The sequence below is a fragment of the Littorina saxatilis genome, linkage group LG5 (genome assembly GCF_037325665.1).
Source record: "Littorina saxatilis isolate snail1 linkage group LG5, US_GU_Lsax_2.0, whole genome shotgun sequence".
Lineage (NCBI taxonomy): Eukaryota > Metazoa > Mollusca > Gastropoda > Littorinimorpha > Littorinidae > Littorina > Littorina saxatilis.
Genome location: NC_090249.1, coordinates 4658729 through 4681787, shown reverse-complemented (window position 1 = coordinate 4681787; position 23059 = coordinate 4658729). Strand labels below are relative to the sequence as shown.

General features: G+C 40.5%; 1 protein-coding gene across 7 annotated transcripts in view; it reads left to right on the top strand.

Moving 5' to 3' along the window:
• The window catches only part of LOC138966131 (ras-related protein Rab-3), a 63772-nt gene extending 40721 nt beyond the window's left edge, over window positions 1–23051 (top strand). For 6 of the 7 annotated variants that reach the window (XM_070338253.1, XM_070338251.1, XM_070338249.1 and 3 more), the window contains 3 exons: window positions 7333–7451; window positions 11408–11532; window positions 16526–23051. In XM_070338253.1, the coding sequence (XP_070194354.1) occupies window positions 7333–7451; window positions 11408–11532; window positions 16526–16716 (435 nt within the window). In that variant the 3' untranslated portion in view covers window positions 16717–23051. Of the gene's footprint in view, window positions 1–7332; window positions 7452–10547; window positions 10673–11407; window positions 11533–16525 lie in introns of all 7 variants that reach the window. The other variant, XM_070338250.1, reaches the window with a different exon arrangement.
• The last annotated feature ends 8 nt before the right edge of the window (window positions 23052–23059 follow it).

Sequence of the window (23059 nt, the reverse complement as noted above, 5' to 3'; positions counted from 1 at the left end):
TCGCCACAAGGAACGCTAGGATTTGCCAAGCGAATGTGATAATGCCTTAGAGATGCTTGCTACGCGAGAAAAAATGGTGGCCAAGCAGCTGCCAATTTGATTGGCTGTCCATGGCTGTTTACCGACCAGTGCAGGCGACCTTTTTAGTATCAACCAATGGTGTTTAATTCTTGCGTAGCTAACCATCATGTTCCATATTCACTCTCGCTTCCTATCTCTGCGAGAAACACTCGTCAGGCATGAGATTTGTCTGCTAATTGGCAGAGTTTTTTGGCATTCTTGAGAATCTCAGGTTGTATCATTCATAATTTTACATTACTGAGACCTTGCTCTAGTGTTGAAATCTTTGACAAATGAGGAATCTTATTGTACATGTATTTGTACTGTGACCACAGTAAAGCAATCAGCCCTTAACAGTCAAGGGAAAACCAGTGCCTGGCCTGTCTAAAAACACCTCCCGCTGGAGGGATTTTGCAGCCAGCGCAGTAAAGATAAAGAGGAAAAATTTTCTCCGCATGCGCGCCAGCAAGCAGGATATTCCAGAACTGTTAAAGCATTTTCCCAGTGAAAGTTTAAAGATACTAATAGCTTAAGTCTAAATAGAGGCGTACCGATGAATTTCTACTGAGCAAAGCCTGTAGATATTATACCAGATCGGCGATTCTTGTTCTGTCCACACAGTTCTGGCTGTTGATACATTTTTCCAGTCCACTTTTAGACTTTCAGTTTGTGTGGCCTAGAGTGAAAGCCAGCTAGTCTCATGCATGAGTTGTGATGGTAGGGTCAGGAACTGGAATGAAAGTTCTGATCGATCTTCCAAAGGCAAGTGCTCCGTTTCGTCGGTAGTGGCTGTGTTCTAGTGGCTCGCAATTGAACTTGACTCTTTTGTCCAGGACATCTTTTCTGAAAAGATTCCTTGTTGTTGTGTTGGCTTTAGAGCGTGTTTGACCCTCAGGGTCACATTCAGTGTACTGGAATTGCTCTGTGTGCATGATCTTGAGGGAAAGTAGCTTGGCATGTTTTATCCTGAGTACATTAGCACCTGAAAAATGGAGCGCTGCCTTAATGGCAGGGTTACCTGCGCACACATGCATGCACGCACGCCCACACACACACACACACACACACACACACACACACACACACACACACACACACACACACACACACACACACACACACACACACACAAAACAGCAACAACAAAACTAAGCAACAACAAAAAAACAGTCATACACATGGAACTTATTTAGTACACAAGTTAAAAAATGGGTGAACAAATGTACAGGAGTGTTGTTGCCCACAAACAGTTAACACAGAAGAAGAAGAGTACAGCTAGAAGTGAGGCATGCATGTCCATCACACTGAATACAATCTCATTCTTAGGAATGTACAAGCAGTTTTCTCGCTATTTTTTATTGTGACATTGCAGCTGGAAATATTTGAAAGGGATGGTGGTGCTTCCTCCCGCGGGTTAGGGGGAAGAATTTACCCGATGCTCCCCAGCATGTCGTAAGAGGCGACTAACGGATTCTGTTTCTCCTTTTACCCTTGTTAAATGTTTCTTGTATAGAATATAGTCAATTTTTGTAAAGATTTTAGTCAAGCAGTATGTAAGAAATGTTAAGTCCTTTGTACTGGAAACTTGCATTCTCCCAGTAAGGTCATATATTGTACTACGTTGCAAGCCCCTGGAGCAAATTTTTGATTAGTGCTTTTGTGAACAAGAAACAATTGACAAGTGGCTCTATCCCATCTCCCCCCCCCCCCCCCCCCCTTTCCCCGTCGCGATATAACCTTGAATGGTTGAAAACGACATTAAACACCAGATAAAGAAAGAAAGATGGTGGTAGTGCTAGACAGGGGACGGATGGGTAACCTATTTCTTTTTTAGGGTGGGTAGGGCTTTCCATCTCACCTTTGCTGTATAGTGCAATAGTTCCAGTCTATGTTGATTCTATTTGACACAGTGACAGACCTTTACAAGTCTGTCAGAACTCCTGTTGTTCGTGTCTTTCAGTAACAGCAACTGCAGCTATTGCGTTTAGAGCAATTGGCAATAGGACCAGATATTTTGACAATAACAAGTAGAATACGCCTGATCGAAGACTATATTCAGGGATCGCGTTTACGCACGATTTTTGCGTATTTGACGCATTTTAAAAGTCGCTGACGCGTTTTTTTCGCCGCGCCGCGTAAGCCATACGCAAAAATATTGTAACTTTTTCTTGTCTTCACGCAGCGCTTTTGCTCTGACTTAATAATCACCCGATCCTGAAACTGACTATAGGGCTCGAGAAGTGACGACACACATGAAATCTGCGCGTCAAAACTAAAGTCCGTTTCTTTTTGCATCGAAGTATCGCAAACGAACGTAACGAGGGTATTACCAGATAATGTCTTGTCGGATAATGAAACAGACATTAGCTGCTCTCCCATCTCGCGCTTCCAAAAGGCGGAAAGTGTGTCTAGCTAGTCGTATTAGAGCGGGAAACAAACTCGCAAGGCCCGAAGGTTGGAGACAGCAGGGGTGTTATTCGACAGGCGTGCGCGGAGTTCGACAGGAAAACTCGCCGTATTTAGGTAAGGAGTGTCTTTAAGTCTTTCGTGCGTGTTTTGTTTGTGTCTGTACGTGTGTTCGTAGTACATGTACGCAAAAATATTGGTCCGTGACGCGTTTTTTTCGTTTCGTTGCGTATGACTTACGCGTTTTTTAAAAAGCTAGCGCGATCCCTGTATATTCCTCTTGCCCTTTGGTCAATACCGGTTCAAAAAATGCCTTGCGCGATCATTCGGTGCAGTGCAGTTGAGTAAATAAATAGAGCAGGTTTTATTTGTACGTCGACTATAATTGCAGGCCGTTATCAGTGTTGTCAATCTTTGTGAAAATAAAATGGTGGTTGAGATAGTGAACGTTCCTTGTCAAACTGTTCCCTCCAGGCAATGTTGTATGATTTAGATCAATGTGTAAATATATGTGTGGTACAATTTTTTTTCCCCTTATCTTTGATCTTACCTTAAATGGGGTAATTGCAAGTTTTGGAGCTAAATGTCACAGTTTGGGGACAGTGAAAAAAACTGTTCATTTTACTTGGCAGTAATTATACATGAAGCAAAAATGTCAATGAGTAAATGTATTCAGCTTTGCTACATCTAATATTCATCAGCAATCAATGAAGGCACAGCTCGGTAAGGCTTTGCTTCATTCATATTGATTTGCTCAGCGATTACTGTGAGCTCATTTCTCTAAGGAGAGTTTCGGGTACTCTGAACATTATTTGAAGAAATTTGGTGAATAATTACGCAGTCAAAATTTGTGCAGTTACTTCTTACTTATTTTTGAGTCACTTGAGAAAAAGTGACTCTATGTAATCGGTCAGTGTTAGTCTGTCCGTAGACACCACCTTAACGTTGGACTTTTCTCGGAAACTATCAAAGCGATCGGGCTCATATTTTGTTTAGTCGTGACCTCCAATGACCTCTACACTTTAACGATGGTTTCGTTGACCTTTGACCTTTTTCAAGGTCACAGGTCAGCGTCAAAGGAAAAATTAGACATTTTATATCTTTGACAAAGTTCATCGGATGTGATTGAAACTTTGTAGGATTATTCTTTACATCAAAGTATTTACATCTGTAGCCTTTTACGAACGTTATCAGAAAAACAAGGGAGATAACTAGCCTTTTCTGTTCGGCAACACACAACTTAACGTTGGGCTTTTCTCGGAAACTATAAAAGTGACCGGGCTCAAATTTTATGTGAACGTGACTCATTGTGTTGTGAATAGCAATTTCTTCCTGTCCATCTGATGCCTCATATAATATTCAGAACTGCGAAAGTGACTCGATCGAGCGTTTGCTCTTCTTGTTTGTACAAGAATTTTGAATGTTTGACCACAATCTTTTAATCACTTTGCCTTTTGGTCCCTGCAGACTTATGATCTAATGGGGAAGAACAGTTTTAGTGTTTTTTGATTTTATCTTTTACTGTCATCTGGTTTTGCCACTCTTTTTTCTGTCATTATTTCTATCATGTTTACAAGCATCTAATGAACCCGTATTGACTCAAAGAGTCAAAATCAATCAGCCTAGCTGTACAGCAAGTCTTCAGTTTGATCATTCAGACTGATCTATCGACGATTACATGGCAGTTCCCCACAGCAAACAAGTATAGAGGGCACAGTCTCAAATCAATGATCGTCGCTTACTGGAGGTATTTTTGTTAAGAGTTGTGAGATAGGTGGTTACCACTTTGGGCAAGACAGATCAATTATTCATTGTGGTGGGAGTTTGCCGAGAGCTTGAGGGATGTTTTGCTCGGCAGAATAATTTATGGACCCATCTAGGTTATAGGTGTGGAATGATCTGCAATACACTTACACACTTAAACTTGCATGACATTTTCGACAGGCAGGCAGAAAGATTGGCTTGAGGCACTAGACAATCCTTTTGTCTGTTTCAATTCGTTGCAGTGGAACTGTCTCTGTGCGTAATCCTCGTTTTATCAGATATTGTCTTCATTTTATTTTTAGTCTTTGTATTGGTGCTTTGGAGGGAACTTATCCCCCCCCCCCCCCCCCGCCCACACACACACACACACACACTTGTACGATCATGTTGAATGCTTCTTCTGCAGGCAATTGTTGTTTCAGTCAAACTCAGCATAATCTGTCCCCAGTAATGGAGTGGAGTTTTTATAGGGTAAATGCCATCTCTGTTTCAAAGTTTCAATCAGACTAGAAGAGACCTAAACTTAACGGTTCTGTCCACTGTAACCAAGTAGAAGTGGAGGTTTTATAAGGTATCAATACAATCTCTGTTTTAATGTTTCAATCAGACTAGAAGAGACCTAAACTTAACACTTCTGTCCACAGTGTAACCAAGTAGAAGTGGAGGTTTTACAAGGTATCAATACAATCTCTGTTTCAATGTTTCAATCAGACTAGAAGAGACCTAAACTTAACACTTCTGTCCACAGTGTAACCAAGTAGAAGTGGAGGTTTTACAAGGTATCAATACAATCTCTGTTTCAATGTTTCAATCAGACTAGAAGAGACCTAAACTTAACACTTCTGTCCACTGTAACCAAGTAGAAGTGGAGGTTTTACAAGGTATCAATACAATCTCTGTTTCAATGTTTTAATCAGACTAGAAAAAAAGTAAGCGCAACAATTCTGTTCACAGTAATGGAGTAGAAAGTAAGGTTTTATGGGGTAGAAAAGATTACTTCTTAGCTAGACTAGAAAAGATTACTTCTTAGCTAGACTAAAAAAGATTACTTCTTAGCTAGACTAGAAAAGATTACTTCTTAGCGAGACTAGAAAAGATTACTTCTTAGCTAGACTAGAAATGATTACTTCTTAGCTAGACTAGAAAAGATTACTTCTTAGCTAGACTAGAAAAGATTACTTCTCAGCGAGACTAGAAAAGATTACTTCTTAGCTAGACTAGAAAAGATTACTTCTTAGCTAGACTAGAAAAGATTACTTCTTAGCTAGACTAGAAAAGATTACTTCTCAGCTAGACTAGAAAAGATTACTTCTTAGCTAGACTAGAAAAGATTACTTCTTAGCTAGACTAGAAAAGATTACTTCTTAGCTAGACTAGAAAAGATTACTTCTTAGCTAGACTAGAAAAGATTATACGTTATTTGCGTGTTTGACCAAAATATGACATTTTACACAGATCGAGACAGTCATTGTTCACCTCGACCGCGCTTGAGGTGAACAATGACTGTCTCGATCTGTGTAAAATGTCATATTTTGGTCAAACACGCAAATAACATTTATGTATCGATCGAATTCCTTTCAGGCACTATGATTGACTTTGTTGTTGTTTTGACGATTGAACGAGCACACACACACGTGCAATATTAAACACATAAGCTTCATATTTGGGCGTTTCAGGTTGACCGAAACTTCAAAGGAACTACAAAACACACGTCATGTACTGACTTTGTTGTTGTTTTGACATTGAACAGCACACACACATGCAATCAAACACATGACGTGTGTTTTGTAGTTCCTTTAAAGTTTCGGTCAACCTGAAACGCCCAAATATGAAGTTTTGTAGGCCTCTGACGTCACATGGCTCAAAGAAGGGAAATCCAATGTCCAATCGATACATTACTTCTTAGCTAGACTAGAAAAGATTACTTCTTAGCTAGACTAGAAAAGATTACTTCTTAGCTAGACTAGAAAAGAAGCAAGTGTCAGAATGTATTCATCACCCCACATAAACGGTCCTGGTATACTAGAAGTGGAAATAGGCCTGTTCGCTTAAACCTGAAAATAGACGAAGAGAGAGGTATTGTGTTTCCGTCTGTGGGTAAAACGCCCACATTTACAGATGTATGTCGCACCGAAACCCATCGTAAGAAATTCTGTGAAATTGTACGCTCAGTAAGAATTGTTCAAACTTTCCAGAAATAGGCTTCTGTGAATGTGATCTGTATGGCAATCTTAAAGGAGTGGCAAGTTTATTTCAGGATGTGTGGAGACAGGACAAGTAATGTTACAAAGGGATGAAACACTTTCAGGTGCACTTTAATCATAAGTAGCAGACAGTTTTGGGGTAAAATAACAGATTAACCTTGTTGGTGTCAATGATACCTGCCGTGTTGAAAAGGGCTCATGAAATGAATCTCTGTCCAGGCTGTAATATAATCTGCAAACAAATCAATGTGTTCTTGTTGAGGTCTTACTCAGCGTTTTTCAGCGAAAAAAAAGATGTGTGTGATCTGTTGTTTAAAAGTCGCTGAACACTGGAACATATACAGATACTTTGGGATACTGCTATGAGCTGTAACTGGAACATATACACATACTTTGGGATACTGCTATGAGCTGTAACTGGAACATATACACATACTTTGGGATACTGCTATGAGCTGTAACTGGAACATATACACATACTTTGGGATACTGCTATGAGCTGTAACTGGAACATATACACATACTTTGGGATACTGCTATGAGCTGTAACTGGAACATATACACATACTTTGGGATACTGCTATGAGCTGGAACATATACAGATACTTTGGGATACTGCTATGAGCTGTAACTGGAACATATACACATACTTTGGGATACTGCTATGAGCTGTAACTGGGTCATGTTACAACCTGAAATGTTGCATTGGACCAGAATTTTCACTGGACAGCTAGGCGGTTTCTACTAGCCCGGCGGATGTTTTACTCACCCCTGGCGATCGGGTGATTTGGCCATCCCTGTTTGTAGTGTTTGAGAACATACCCAGTGAAGAAAAATACGGCAATATCACCACTGTTTAGTGCCATAACGCTGACATATGATATTCTTGTGCTTGCAGGACACAGCCGGTCAAGAAAGGTACAGAACTATAACGACTGCTTACTACCGTGGTGCTATGGGCTTCATCCTCATGTATGATGTCACGAATGAGGAATCCTTCAACGCTGTACAAGACTGGTGAGTTACGCTTGCTTCTCGGGTTCTGCTGAAAATGAGGCGATGGGGGGGTGGTGGGATGTTGGCTGACTGGTGTAGCGAGTGGGAGAGAGTCCTTACGGTGGCTGCAGGAGGCCCGGTAGCTCAGTTGGTAGAGCACTGGACTTGTGATCGAAAGGTGGCAGGTTCGAATTCGGGCCGGGACAGACATGGGTCAACTTTATGTGCAGACCCAGAGACGGAAGCCATGTCCCACCCCCGTGTCATCACAATGGCACGTAAAAGACCTTGGTCATTCTGCCATTAGTGCAGGTGGCTGAATACACCTAAACACGCAGACACCTGGGTAGCGCGACTCCGTTGCTGCTAGAATTTCCCAGCGATGGGACAATAAAATAATGAAAATGAAAATGAAATTAAATGAAAATTTACAATTTGTAAAATACATGCAGGGTTTTTGCTAAGAGTGAAATGGAATGTAAAGTGTACAGCAATATAACTTGTATGATATATTTTGTGTGTGCTCAGGGAATACACGATGTGTGTGTGTGTGTGTGCTTGTGCATGCTTGGGTGTGTGATTTGTGTGCGTTCCAGTAACATATACTTTGTGTGTGTGGGTGGATGTGAGTGCGATATTGAGTAGGATAGTGCCTTGTAATAGTTATTGTATCCAGTGCGAGCTAGTACTTTGTTTGGCTTGTTCATGAACTCTGGGGTGATATATACGGGACTAACGTGTACAGTGTATGTGATTTGTATGTCAGTTATACTTCTGAATCTTGTTCTTCATCATCACTTCATTCATTGCTATCTGCTATTTACAGCTTGGTAGCCAGCCAGCTAATGCCCAGAATGTATACTCATACTCAAGCTTCATGACTGCATCTTGGTGCCGATACACTAATAACCCAGCAAGTCTGAACATCAGTCCTCATTGTCAATTGTTTGTTTGTTTATCTGTTTATTGATGTTTAGTGACTGTATATTCTCATGCCCATCCATTTAGAAAGAGGTTCCTCCTATGAGGCACATATGGACATCGTCATGGAATTTTGGCATACCTCATGTTAAACAGCTTCTCAGAAGGATAAATCTGATTATTTTTGCTATGAAATAGTGTTTATATTATAAATGAATCTTAAATCATGTTTTGTCGATCGTATCGAGAATATATTTTATCATGGAGAATGATTTACTTGAGTCTAAAGCACAAAAACATTAAAATTGCCAAGAATCGAGTTACACCAAAATTCCATGACAACATTGATATGTGCTGGTTGATGTGAAATGGCCATGCTGGAATGAGAAGACCTCGTAGTGGGAGAACCCCTCAGAGTCTGGGACGTCTTAAGTTTTCATTTGTTCTGTTGGGCCAAGTCTCTAGTGAAAGGACACCTGCAAGGAAAGGACACTGGGCAGGTGTCAAGGGTGTCCTTTCACGACAGGTACCCCAGTCACGTAGAGATGGACAGAAAGCTGCACAGAGTCGGTCTGATTGTAATATTAAGTCAGCTGCTGTAGTAAGATGGCTGTCGGGATTGGTTGTGGGTGAAGCACATTTATATGACATGTGTCTGACATTGCCTAACGGGGTTTCTGTGAACGGATATGGATTTTTTCCTCCAGACTGTGTGTATGACGTGTTTGAAGTTGTGGTGGTTTGTAAAAGAAAGATTGTCTCTGCAAAGAGAAGTGAAAAAGCATGAGTGAATGACAACGGTGAGATTTTGGTGCCATGTCATTGGCTGCCCTGTACAAGTAGTAAGTTGGCTGCTCCAGTAAAACGGTTTTTATGAACGAATGTGGGGGAAAAGTTCAACAACAAAAAAGGCTGTGTGTATGACTGGTTTAATGTTATGGTGCTTTGTAGCTAGATGGTTTCTGTCAAGAGATGAGGGGAGAATTGTGTGTGTATGACTGGTTTAATGTTATGGTGCTTTGTAGCTAGATGGTTTCTGTCAAGAGATGAGGGGAAAATTGTGTGTGTGACTGGTTTAATGTTATGGTGCTTTGTAGCTAGATGGTTTCTGTCAAGAGATGAGGGGAAAATTGTGTGTGTGACTGGTTCTTCTTCTTCTTCCATTTAACGCCCAGGGTCAACATTCTGACTATTAGTGGCGCATTGAGACTTAATGCCGTGTGAGATGGAATTTTTTTTTTTTACTTTATTCCAAGTCCCACGGGTATTTGATGGACATTTTTATCTATGCCTATACAATTTTGCCAGGAAAGACCCTTTTGTCAATCGTGGGATCTTTAACGTGCACACCCCAATGTAGTGTACACGAAGGGACCTCGGTTTTTCGTCTCATCCGAAAGACTAGCACTTGAACCCACCACCTATGTTAGGAAAGGGTGGAGAAAATTGCGGCCTGACCCAGGCCTGAACACGCAACCTCTCGCTTCCGAGCACAAGTGCGTTACCACTCGGCCACCCAGTCCCCTGGTTTAATGTTATGGTGCTTTGTAGCAAGATGGGTTCTGTCAAGAGATGAGGGGAGAATTGTGTGTATGACTGGTTTAATGTTATGGTGCTTTGTAGCAAGATGGTTTCTGTCAAGAGATGAGGGGAAGATTGTGTGTGTATGACTGGTTTAATGTTATGGTGCTTTGTAGCTAGATGGTTTCTGTCAAGAGATGAGGGGAAAATTGTGTGTGTGACTGGTTTAATGTTATGGTGCTTTGTAGCAAGATGGTTTCTGTCAAGAGATGAGGGGAAAATTGTGTGTGTATGACTGGCTTAATGTTATGGTGCTTTGTAGCTAGATGGTTTCTGTCAAGAGATGAGGGGAAGATTGTGTGTGTATGACTGGTTTAATGTTATGGTGCTTTGTAGCTAGATGGTTTCTGTCAAGAGATGAGGGGAGAATTGTGTGTGTATGTAAGATATGTGTGACGTTGTGGTGCCTCTTGGCTGGCTGCTCTGTGGCAGTGGGCTGTTCCAATAAAATGGTTTTCATGAATGAATGTGGCGGAATCGACAAAAAAGGCCGTATGAATGACTGGTGCCTTGTAGCAAGATGGTTTCTGTCGAGAGATGAGGGAAGAATTGTGTGTGTGTAACGTACATAAGTGTGACGTTCTGGTGCCTCTTGGCTGGCTGCTCTGTGGGCAGGTGTACGCAGATCAAGACTCACGCCTGGAGCAATGCCTCCGTCGTCCTGGTGGGCAACAAATGTGACCTGGAGGAGTCCAGGGTCGTTAACCAATCACGGGGCCAGGATTTAGCTCAAGACTTAGGTACGCCGACCCGCCTCGACCGTTTGCCTGCAGCCTCTGGCCGTGCTGCTAGACCTCTTGTCGTTAACACCCCGCCACTAATTGCCCCGGTTGTGGGAATAGTTTGGGTTCAGGCTTGCTTCTCCCGGCCTTCCGTCCCTTCCCATCTACCCCTGGGGCAGGGCTTGACATATCTCTTGTTACCACTCGTCTGGGGCTCGTTTGCCTTGAGTCTCAGTCCTGCCATTTTGCTGAACTGATTTAGGGATAGTAGATGTCGCGATTTTTACGTTCCAAAATTAACACTGGGCTTTTAGCCTAGTCTAAAGAGGAAATTCGCTTTTGGAGGAGAGAAGAAACAAAATAATTGGAAGCATACAAGTGCTTTTAGGTTCTTGGGTGTTTTGTCGACAACAATTGACATTAACATGAGAAGAAATTGTGGGAGAATAGTGGATTAAATATAGAGAAGAAAAAAACAGCATGGCAAGACGAGAGTCAAGTGGACAGTCCTTGCTGTATTGAATCCCACGCCACCCTGGTTTCTTACGGCCCCCAGTACCCACCGTCCCAGGCTCCTAACACCAACTTCTTTTTCAGCCTCCGCAGGTACAGAGCTGCAATGACACCACTGGATGCCTGGACAAGGATGCGCGCTGTACAGAACTAACTGATTTTGTTGAAGGGGTTTTGTGTTTTGACTGGTGGCTGAACGAGACTGACGCGGCGTGGTGTGTGTGTGGTGACTGCTTGCAGGTGTACACAGATCAAGACATACTCGTGGGACAACGCGCAGGTTGTCCTAGTGGGCAACAAGTGCGATTTGGAAGACGAGCGCGTCGTGTCCGCTGACAGGGGCAAGCAGTTGGCTGACCAGCTAGGTACAAGCTCCTCTACTGCATGGCTGTCTTTGACCAATTTTTTCTTTTTTTTCTTTTTTTTTCTTCTTTTTTTCAAGTCCCAAGCCTTTGTGATTATGTGTGTGTGTGTGTGTGTGTGTGTGTGTGTGTGTGTGTGTGTGTGTGTGTGTGTGTGTGTGTGTGTGTGTGTGTGTGTGTGTGTGTGTGTGGTAGAACTCCATGTTAGAACTCCTGCCAAAGTTAGACTTTAGTGTTTGGCAGTTACCATTAGTCACACATTTTTGAGTCACTTGAGAAAAAGTGACTATGTAGACACCACCTTAACGTTGGACTTTTCTCGGAAACTATCAAAGCGATCGGGCTCATATTTTGTTTAGTCGTGACCTCCAATGACCTCTACACTTTAACGATGGTTTCGTTGACCTTTGACCTTTTTCAAGGTCACAGGTCAGCGTCAAAGGAAAAATTAGACATTTTTGAGTCACTTGAGAAAAAGTGACTCTATGTAATCGGTCAGTGTTAGTCTGTCCGGCCGGCCGGCCGTCCGGCCGGCCGTCCGTAGACACCACCTTAACGTTGGACTTTTCTCGGAAACTATCAAAGCGATCGGGCTCATATTTTGTTTAGTCGTGACCTCCAATGACCTCTACACTTTAACGATGGTTTCGTTGACCTTTGACCTTTTTCAAGGTCACAGGTCAGCGTCAAAGGAAAAATTAGACATTTTATATCTTTGACAAAGTTCATCGGATGTGATTGAAACTTTGTAGGATTATTCTTTACATCAAAGTATTTACATCTGTAGCCTTTTACGAACGTTATCAGAAAAACAAGGGAGATAACTAGCCTTTTCTGTTCGGCAACACACAACTTAACGTTGGGCTTTTCTCGGAAACTATAAAAGTGACCGGGCTCAAATTTTATGTGAACGTGACTCATTGTGTTGTGAATAGCAATTTCTTCCTGTCCATCTGATGCCTCATATAATATTCAGAACTGCGAAAGTGACTCGATCGAGCGTTTGCTCTTCTTGTATATCTTTGACAAAGTTCATCGGATGTGATTGAAACTCTGTAGGATTATTCTTTACATCAAAGTATTTACATCTGTAGCCTTTTACGAACGTTATCAGAAAAACAAGGGAGATAACTAGCCTTTTCTGTTCGGCAACACACAACTTAACGTTGGGCTTTTCTCGGAAACTATAAAAGTGACCGGGCTCAAATTTTATGTGAACGTGACTCATTGTGTTGTGAATAGCAATTTCTTCCTGTCCATCTGATGCCTCATATAATATTCAGAACTGCGAAAGTGACTCGATCGAGCGTTTGCTCTTCTTGTTTGTTTCAGTGTTTAGAATGGAGAAAGTGTGCAATGATATTTTGTTGCTTGTTAAAAGCCAGATACAAGCATACCTTTAGTCTAAATCTGTCTTTGTGTGTTCAAAGCTATATCTGTCAGTTTTTGACTAAAAGGAGACTGAGATTTCAGTTTTTAATCTGTGCTGTCAAGTTCAAAATAAGAGACTTTTAAAGTATGAAAGTCAGAAAGAAAAAAAGCAGTCTTTTCAAAACAACTTTTTGAAATAGTTGCTATGGTAAATAGTTAGTCTGTTCTCAACTTTGAAGCAGACAATCTTCTTCTTAGAACGGTTCATATATATCATTTTGAAGAGTTTAACCAAGCGCATTATCACTTTATGTACTGGCTTAAAGGCACAGTAAGCCTCCCGTAAACCATCACAGATACTGTCAGGCTTTTACACACAGTACAAACACCCTTCAATTTGAACGCTCAGCAAACGGGAACATCCTAGGTGCCCTACGTAAAGAGCGAGCAATTTTTAAAGAATTAATTTTGCGCCAATTGCTCAGATACAATCGGACCGTGGTGCGTTTTGGCGCTAGACCTAACTTTTAAAATTTTAATAATAAATTGACAGCTTGTTACACAAACATTCTTAAATCATAAAAGAATTCTTTTTTATCAAGACAAGATCAGTACAATTCGAAGTTTTGAAAGTTTGAAAAAAGAAAAGCCCGGAAGCAGGATCACGCAAGGTCGTGGTTCTCGTAGCAGACGACGGTTTATAGGCATCGCCAGTTCCTCTGAACAGTCAAAAGCCATCGCTAGAGTTCTTGTGAACCACAGTCGTTTGTTTCGTGCAGTGAGAGGTACATAATAAGGTGCTATTGCAGATAAGCTCACATCTAGTCGCATTCAAATTACTAACTGACGACTACATTGTGAAAAAGAGAAACTGGATCACACGGGTTTACAATGGCTCAGGAGTAAGATATTCCACACAAAAATAAATTCTTTGAAAATTGCTCGCTCTTTACGGAGGGCACCAAGGATGTTCCCGTTTGGTGAGCGTTAAAATGGAAAGGGTGTTTGTACTATGTGTAAAAGCCTGACAGTATCTGTGATGGTTTACGGGAGACTAAATTACTGTGCCTTTAAAACAACCTGCATGTACATGTATTTGCTGAATTTTAATTTTTTTTACATTTTTTTTTTTACTCTGACACTGGTGTCTGTACCTCAGATGTGCATGTACATGAGAGAGACTACAGACATACACATGAATCCACACACTTGTACAGCCATATGCATACACAACTCACCAACTGTCCTGTTAATTAAAATGCTAATCCTTTTTCAAAACTTCATGTTTCCGAAAAAGGAAAACAAAACAAAACATCTTATTCAGAGGAAACATGATGAATATGACTACTTAAAATTGTCTTTTGGGAATCAAAAAATAATAAAACCAATAATCCAACAATGAAGAGTTTTGATTACCTTTGAAAGTTACTAAAACATTTAAACAAATTAATTCATTTATTTTAAAGGGAGATATGTAGTGTGCTCCGTACTGTGTGAGCTTGATCATTTATGTTGCATGGAGTGCTGTGCTAGGTGACAAAACACTGATGAACTTACTATGCTAGTTTTTCTTTGGTTGCTTTGGGTGTATTTTGTTGTACTTGTTTACTTTTTAATGTCTGTGTTGCCTTGCAGGATAAAGGGCTTTTGTTGTTTTGTGGCTGTGTTATTGCTGTTGATCTGGTGTCCTAAAATTACCTGTAAGATGTTGTTGTTGATTTTCTGTTGCTTTGATCACTTTTCATTTTGCAGTGACGTATTGGAACAACTCTTCGACCTTACCACCTGCTTTTTCTCTTCTTTTCTCTGTGTTGGTGTAATAATATTCTTTTGTTTTGTTTTTATTTTATTCATCCCGTCCCATCCCACCCCGCCCTCTACTTTATCAGACTTCGTTCTGATTATTTTCATATTGATCATATCTGTCCATAAAGCATCAGTGTTTCATAACGCAAGAATGTATGTATAGCCTACAACGTGTATATAGTCATGTGAATAGTTTTTCTGCCTTTTTTCTTATTTTTTAATTTTTAATTTTTTTTTTTTAAATTTTTTTATTACTGTCATGCTTATCTTTTGTAATTGTTTTACGTTTGTATATATATATATGTATTCAAGATTAGAATAGTCCCTCTCTGGGCGAGGGCTGGTTGAAAAGAAGCTTGTTTATATTGCTTATGCCACAACCCTCGTAAAATAAAATTTGATTTGATTTGACGTAGAAAGTAGACATACGCATTAGCTTTGACGCAGATATCTTAATATGTGGTTTAACCATAACTGCTTGTAATTATTTCATATACTGAGCTTATTTTTAGAGGTCAGTTTTAATTTAACTGTTCCTATTCCGCTGTAGTGATTGGAAGTTTCAGCTTTTTGTCATTCTCCCCTTGTTTTCTACAGCAAAATGTAACTTCAACAAGTAAACTTTCACAGGGAATTATAATGCTTTTTGTCAACTGAAGACAGGTTACAAATGCATGTTTAGAAGAACCTTGATGTTATGCAGGTGGTCTGATCAGATACCGTTGATGGCTGATTAGTGATAGCTGAGAGTTTTGTTTTTCTGTTGCTAAGGCCAAAAAAAAAAATAGGTCTGTTTACGGTAACCCGACCGACCCTAGTTTTTAGGCCCGACCCTAATCTTTTTTTTGGATCGTCTGAAAAAGAAAAAAAAACGCATCCAAAATAGAGCTGTTTGCGCTCAAACAGCAGACGACAGAAGGGAGGTAAGCTCAAAGTACTGTTTATAGTTATGTTGGGCAAAAACAGGGATTGATGAGAAGAAATGAACTGTGAAACATCATAGAGAGGGGAGAAAAAAAATGGAAAAAAAAAATGGAAAAAAAAAAGAAAAAAAAAGCCGACCTACCGACCCTATTTTTTCACCCTATGCTACCGTAAACAGACCTTTTTTTTGTTTGGCCTAATATAGATCTTGTGTTGTTGTCTTGTTGTGGTGGCACATACAACATTCTTCTTTTTGTCTTTTTTAAATGTGTCCTTCTGTCTCTTTCTTTCTGTCTCTAAAACAACTGGCATTAATGTACTCTGATTCTCCTGTTTAATTTTGTTTCTTCTTTCATTTACTGTGAATTTAGTTTGTCATCAAAGCGCAACCAGACATAAATATACTGCTGAAATCAGTTCACATTTTCTAATGTCCTCCTCGTTCAAAGCACGTTTGCAAAACATAAGTTGTTGACAATTTTTCTGTTTGTGTCTGGATCAAATACACTATTTCTGTATGCCCTTTACTCTTCCCAGACAATATCACTTTATGCAGAATGCAATTTCAATTTAAGCAATACCCTGACAGAAGCAAAGTGAGTGTAATCAGGCAAAATAAGTATCTCATTTTCTGTCCTGCTGCGCACATCAGCATATCACTTTCAGTCGATTTGACTGCCATTCATTTCCTTGTGGTATGGTAAAAGTAAAAGATTCAAAAAGTGCCATCATTCCTAACTTGTCCTTACCATCCTGAAAAAGTCAACGACTGACGAAAATTTGATGAAGAATTTACCAACACAGGATGCTGTTGTGTTTTGTTTTGATTTTGATTTTGAATGTGTAAGCTGACCTGTGCCTTAAAGAAGAACTCTTTGTGTTCTGTGGCTTGCAGGCCTGGAGTTCTTCGAGACGTCTGCCAAAGAGAACATCAACGTGAAGGCGGTGTTTGAGCGTCTGGTGGACATCATCTGTGACAAGATGTCTGAGTCGCTGGACTCGGACCCCACCCTGGTCTCCAACACGGCCAAGGCCACGCGCCTCACGGAGAACCCCAACATGCAGAACAACAACTGCGCCTGTTGACCTCCCTTCCTTGACGCCCAGCACGGACCGCTGCCGCAGCCACCTCTATCGGAGGGGGCTGGTTGGTCGGTCGCTCTGCAAACTCCCCACCCACCACCAACATCATCACCACGACAACTACTACCACCCAGCCTCTGCCAAGCTTGCGGGATTCCTTGGACTTGTTTTGTCATCATCAGCTAGATTACGCGTGGGGGGGGGGGGGGGGGGGGGGGGTTATAGTGGTGCCCCCTCTTTTAAGACGGACAAGAGTGACGAAAATTTCATGACAAGAAATGAAGGGCTTGTTCAAGTGTAGGTAGATATACAGAATACGAATGTTTACGAGGGAGATTTACAGAGATAAAAAGAAAAGATTTGAGAAGGCTGGGTCTGGAAGGGGGTGGGGGTTAAAATGAAGAGGGGGCGCCACTGTATGGTTTTCTGTGGGTGGGGTGAATTGGTGGGTGGGAGAGGGGGTCAGACTCACCACCATCCCCACTGCCATCGTTCAATGTAACATCATGTCGGCAGACTGCTGAAGTCTTGTTTTTCATCTCAAAGTCCAAGGTCCTTGCACAAAAACTAGCAATCACTATTGGAACAAACCATCAAGAAAAAAATCTGTATTCGACTCGTTCAAGGAGAAAATAAGAAAATGTTCAGTAGATCGGGACCTAATGTAACGGAAGAAAATTTAGATTTTTATCACTTTTCAATTTTGTCATCCTTATTTGAATGCATATTTTGATGAATGCATGTGATTATCTGTGATTTCTCAGTTATATTTTGTTTGACAATCTCCGTTCAGTCGTGAAGAATGAACACATTCCTAGACTGCCTGATGTCAACAGTTGGGCACTGCAGTTTGAATTAAGGGTTCAACTAATTCACACTGGTTTGCTCACCTCTTTCTAGTCAACACCTCAGTTTGAAGAATTGATGGCCTCATCTTGCATTATTTTGCCCATCAAACTTTCCCCTTTTCAGTCTTGATTTCTACCTGTTTGGTTGGCCCGTACGCCCTAACATGGCAAGGTGATGAATGGTGAAGAAGAGTAGACCTGTTTTTCAGGCCAGTTGTATTGTTTGCAGAAAATCTTTGATAGCGGTTATGTGTGTACGGCAGTCCAGAAAGGATGTACTGGAGTTTATTGTGAGATTGACTGTTTCAACTAGATTTGAGTCTGTATGTTCAGTTTTGTTTTTTTAGGAAAGGCTATGTTGGAATTAGACATTTTGTGGACAAATGAAAGAAAAATCTTGACTGTGAGCATGATGGCAGACATCGTAATGACAGTATGTACAGTTGTTAATCGGTGTGTAGAAGTTGTGATGACTGCATTCATATATGTTGATTTGATTCATTTCATGGTGGGGAAAAAAGAAACCAATTGTTCACGGAGAGTGATATGTGTGATTTTTGAGAATCTTCATGTGTATGTAAATGATACATTTACCTATGATAAACTTAATTTTCTGTGTGTTCTCATGCGTTGATTTGATGTGAATGTAAGATACTGTTGTGTCAAGGTCTTTGTTTTAATGGTTGCTAACTTTGCTTGTTCATAAAGTAATTTGATGAGTAATTACCAGCAGATCGTTTAGCTTTGACAAGTGATTTTTCTGCCAGATTCTTCAGTGGCTAATATTTAATCTAATACTTTCTTTGGCTCCATCTTACTCATTTGGTTGTCATTCGTTCGCATAATCAGTAAATAAATTCCTGCAGAATATCTAGGAATGATATTCAGATTTGGGTGAGAAAGACGGTGTCAATTGAAAATCTTGACCCTTGTGTAAAAATAAAAGCATTGAAGCTCTTGCGAGAACAAGCACAGCACCGCCTAAGGAGTTTTGACACCTTTCGCGATGAGATTGACTGCGTTGTATTTGTTCAATTAATTGCATGTTTCACATTCCATTGGAGTAATAACTACCAGTAATGTTAAGGGTTGAGGCAGGTGTTTCTTCTGCGTGTGTTTCATGCTTAGCAGAAAAAAGACGTACCAACTGACAACTGTGAAATGATGTAAAAGTGAGACATTTATTTATGTTGGTGTCTGAAGTCATCTTGTATTTGTAAACTTTTGAGTAAGACATAAGTCAACAAAGTGGTGGTGTTATATAATATAATCCAGTTACATTTTGTGCAATCATGGTTGCTTTTTCCATCCAAGTTTTCCTTGCATAGTTCTGAAAATAAGAGAATGTTTGCATTAGTGCAGCTGAATGTTTTTTTCAAATGTGTGTTATGTGTCAAAATGCGACTTATGTTAGCTGCACTTGTGTATGAATTTTCATTTTTCTGTCTCATTTTTGTGTAAGACATTTATTTTTGACTACCATTTTTTTTTGTACGCAACACTCTCAGCCTCGTCAATTTTCAGCTGCATAACTACACTTGAACAACTGCAGAAGATTTCTTAGCAAAACAGCTCTATGAGCTTGTGTTTCTCTTTTCAGTAATTGGTGGTGGGTTCAAAAGCTGTTAGAAAATGTCCAGTGATTTCTGTGTACAGAACTTTCTTGAAACCAAGTAAGCTGTGATGATCAAGATACCTATTGCATTTACTGTGTAAAATATTTGTGGACGAGCGTTCACTTCTGGGGATGTTGTTTTCTGCCGTTTCTCAGTTTACGTTTTGTACGTCCTTTTCCCTTTCATTCTTCGCCTGTGTTCGCTATATATTTTTCATATTCGAAGGATATTTTTTCTGATTCTCAGTTCATAGGTTTAACTCGGTCTTTGAAGGATTATGTCTAGACATTTTCTGACTGCACATTCCATAATCTTTTTGTATGGTTCCCTTTCTAAGTTTTTTTGTATGGGGGGAAACCCATGGGAAAGGTTCTTTCTCAAGACGGACCACAATGTTGTTTTGATTTTGAGTCTCTCATGTCCTTGTTTTTACTTTTTACATCTCGTTAACATTCCTTGAAATGTTGATCGCTTCATTCCTGAATACTACGCATTCCTGTGTTGCAGACTGCAATTGTGGGGAACAAATTTGTTACATGTAGCAGCAACAGAAAAAGAAAGGCACCAAAAAAAATAGGGTACGACAAAGTAGACTCTGTACTATACTTTTGGGGGAGAGAAGGGAACATTAAGGCATTTTTCATGGGGCATTCTCTAGGGGCGGGGACGTAGCTCAGTCGGTAGCGCGCTGGATTTGTATCCAGTTGGCCGCTGTCAGCGTGAGTTCGTCCCCACGTTCGGCGAGAGATTTATTTCTCAGAGTCAACTTTGTGTGCAGACTCTCCTTGGTGTCCGAACACCCCCGTGTGTACACGCAAGCACAAGACCAAATGCGCACGAAAAAGATCCTGTAATCCATGTCAGAGTTCGGTGGGTTATAGAAACATGAAAATACCTAGCATGCTTCCTCCAAAAACGGCGTATGGCTGCCTAAATGGCGGGGTAAAAAAACGGTCATACACGTAAAATTCCACTCGTGCAAAAAACACGAGTGTATGTGGGAGTTTCAGCCCACGAACGAAGAAGAAGAAGAGAAGAAGAAGAAGAAGAAGAAGAATGGGGCATTCTGTACGTCTTTATCATAATTGAATCACTACAAGCATGATTTTTAAACATTTTGAATATTTCTTGATACCATTATAAAGACGGAACACATTTGACACAGCATTCTGTTCAGCTCGGAACATGAGGTAATTTGAACATGCGGACAGTAAGAACTTGCATCTTTGATTAATTTTTAAATCAGATGATAGATTATTGAGAAAAGATTGATAGATAGTAAGTCGGAGTGGAGCAGTCTGTGATAGCTGTAACTGGGAGTGAAAAGGAAAGGATTTGTTGATTTGGGTTTCAAAGTGCATGTAGAAAGGAATACATGAAAGCAGGTGTTTCCAATCACAAAATGTGAAAGGTTATCAAGTTAGCAACCTTTGTTGTGCATATATAAGGCTTTTGAAAATGGCTTTCAGATGAATTATTGATTTGTGCAATATTTTGGTTTAGAATTGGCTTCACAACGGGTTATTATTCTTACTTGTGTTCAAGACTGTTTTTATGATTGTGATTAAAGTTCTGGTGTTTAATTAAAGAAAATGAATTAGCATTGGAGCAGGATAATTTTATTCATTCTTTGGTTGTGGTGAGAGTATTGTGTGATTTTCTTTTGTTTATTTTGTATTCTCAATATTTTATTATTTAATGTCGGTGCATTCCATTTTCATTATTTTGACCTGAATTTGTGTTGGCACACATACCTGTGCGCAGAGTCAAGTCACGCTCATTTCTGGCTGTGAAAGCTCTCTGTGTTGATTGATACACAGTGTTGTCATGGAAATAGCTGTCAAACTTACTGCGCGTCTTTTGTGTATGTTCACTGTCTAGCACAGTGTGAGTGTGTGTCGTTTTGTGCGAGCATGATCTGTGTTGGGAACTGCTCGACCGTATGAGTTGTTCAACAATAGTCATGTCATTGTTTGACGGTAATAATATATTGCTTTATTCTACACTCAAAGATGTTCTGTGCGCAAAGTTGTGTGGCTGGTACAGTAATAGCGTCTCGTGTTTGATGTTGCCGGAGTTTTCTCTCGTTGGGATTCCCTGCATATTTATGGAAATTGTGTTCCATCATTGTGTTCATGTTTAGTTCACAGCGTTTTTGTCAGTGGTTTTTTTTCAGTGGTTTTTTCCTGTATTTTTTAATTTTTTAATGATGACTTCCTCATTAGCGAGGAAAACAACATACAAATGTGCATATATCACTTCAAGTGAGGTGTATTTCTTTTATTGATGTATAAGTTGAGCTTCCTTGCCATGGAGGAGTGTAACCACTGTTCTTTTTTTTATTTTTTTATTTTTTTTATTTTTTTTTTAGGGAAAAGTCATCTGGATCAAGATGTAAGCAAAGTGATGTTTATTTCTTGATCTTCTAAGTAACCGCTGTTTTTGCCTGTGTCTGTGTGTGAACCTTGCTGTGGCTCTTTGCCTGTACGGGAGGCATGGGGACAGATATATGGTATATTTGTCAATGTGTATATATGAAACTTAATTCTCTCTGCGTCATCATTTAAATATTACCCATTTAACCGTGACTCTTTTTTTTTTTTTTTCTCGGATCAGTAACTCAACCGTAGAACACCGTAGAAGACTGTTCAGCGCATAGATTGAGACTGAAAGGATTGGCTCATTCTAAGGTTTATTGCTCTCTTTTTTTTCTAAATTTCATGTTAGCGTGTAAAAGATGAATTATTTCACCTCTTTCCTCCTTCAACCCCCCCCCCCTCCTCTTTCTATAACTCCTTTTTCTCTCCTTTTGGTTCCGTCTCAGCACAGAGATCTGATGACAAAACTACCGCTTTCTTGTACATGCATTGTCTTTGGAAAGTAGACGTGGATTTCAGATATGGGTAGCTTACATGTGTATGTGTGCGTGCGAGGTGCGTTGTCTTGCTGAGGTGGCATTGCCCCTCTGCGAACAGCCAGGGGCTTGGAATGCCAAACGTTTCACTAGACGAGATAGTGTAATTAAGTGTATGAGTCCAAGTTATTGCCAGTACTGTTTACTTCTGTAGTAAACCTACCATGAGCGACCAACTGTTTGTCTGGAAAGAAACATGTTACGCTTAGGGTCACATCAAGAGGATAGGTTCTATGGTTCTGTGAGAAATGTCCACAAAAATGGCAGCTTACAGTATTTCAGCTGAGCTTCACTCTCGGTGTGTTTAGTCTCAGTTGTTTTGTTCAAACCACTTTATAAAAGGGCTTTCCTGTCAACCTAATGATACCCTGAGATAAAGCCAGGCGTCCTTTCAGATAGGTTATGCCAGAACGGATGCGTGCAGTTGATACCATAGGACTGAAAAGAAGATCGGTTATGCCAGAAGTGATGCCTGCAGTTGATACTATAGGACTCAAAAAAAAAGGTAGCAGACCGTTCATCGACTAGTGGGAAAAGTTGGAACTAAAATGTGGCACAAAGATCGTGGTTCAAGTGGCAAAGTTAGAACTAAAACATGACACAAGCATCGCTCATGGTGGGTTTCTTCTGTCTGTTGTTTCTCAAGTCTAGTAGCTGTGTGGAATCGTCTCCATTCTTCTCACGTTTTGCCATTGTATGTAAGTACCTACACCAGACTGTAGTTGTCTGTCCCGCAGTGGGGAAGGCCCATACCTTTCTTCTTCTGCTTCTATGACAGATTGGGGGGCCGGCAATGGTGTGTGCGTGTTGTGTGGTAGTGTGGCCGGCCCCTGCATGGGCACTGACCACACAACTCTTTTCTCTCCATGACTACTAGCTAGCTAGCCCGTACTGTACTGTCAGTAATCACTCTATGTGTAGACTTCCTGACATTGACAAATAAAGTCATTTCAGCTGAAATTGCTGCT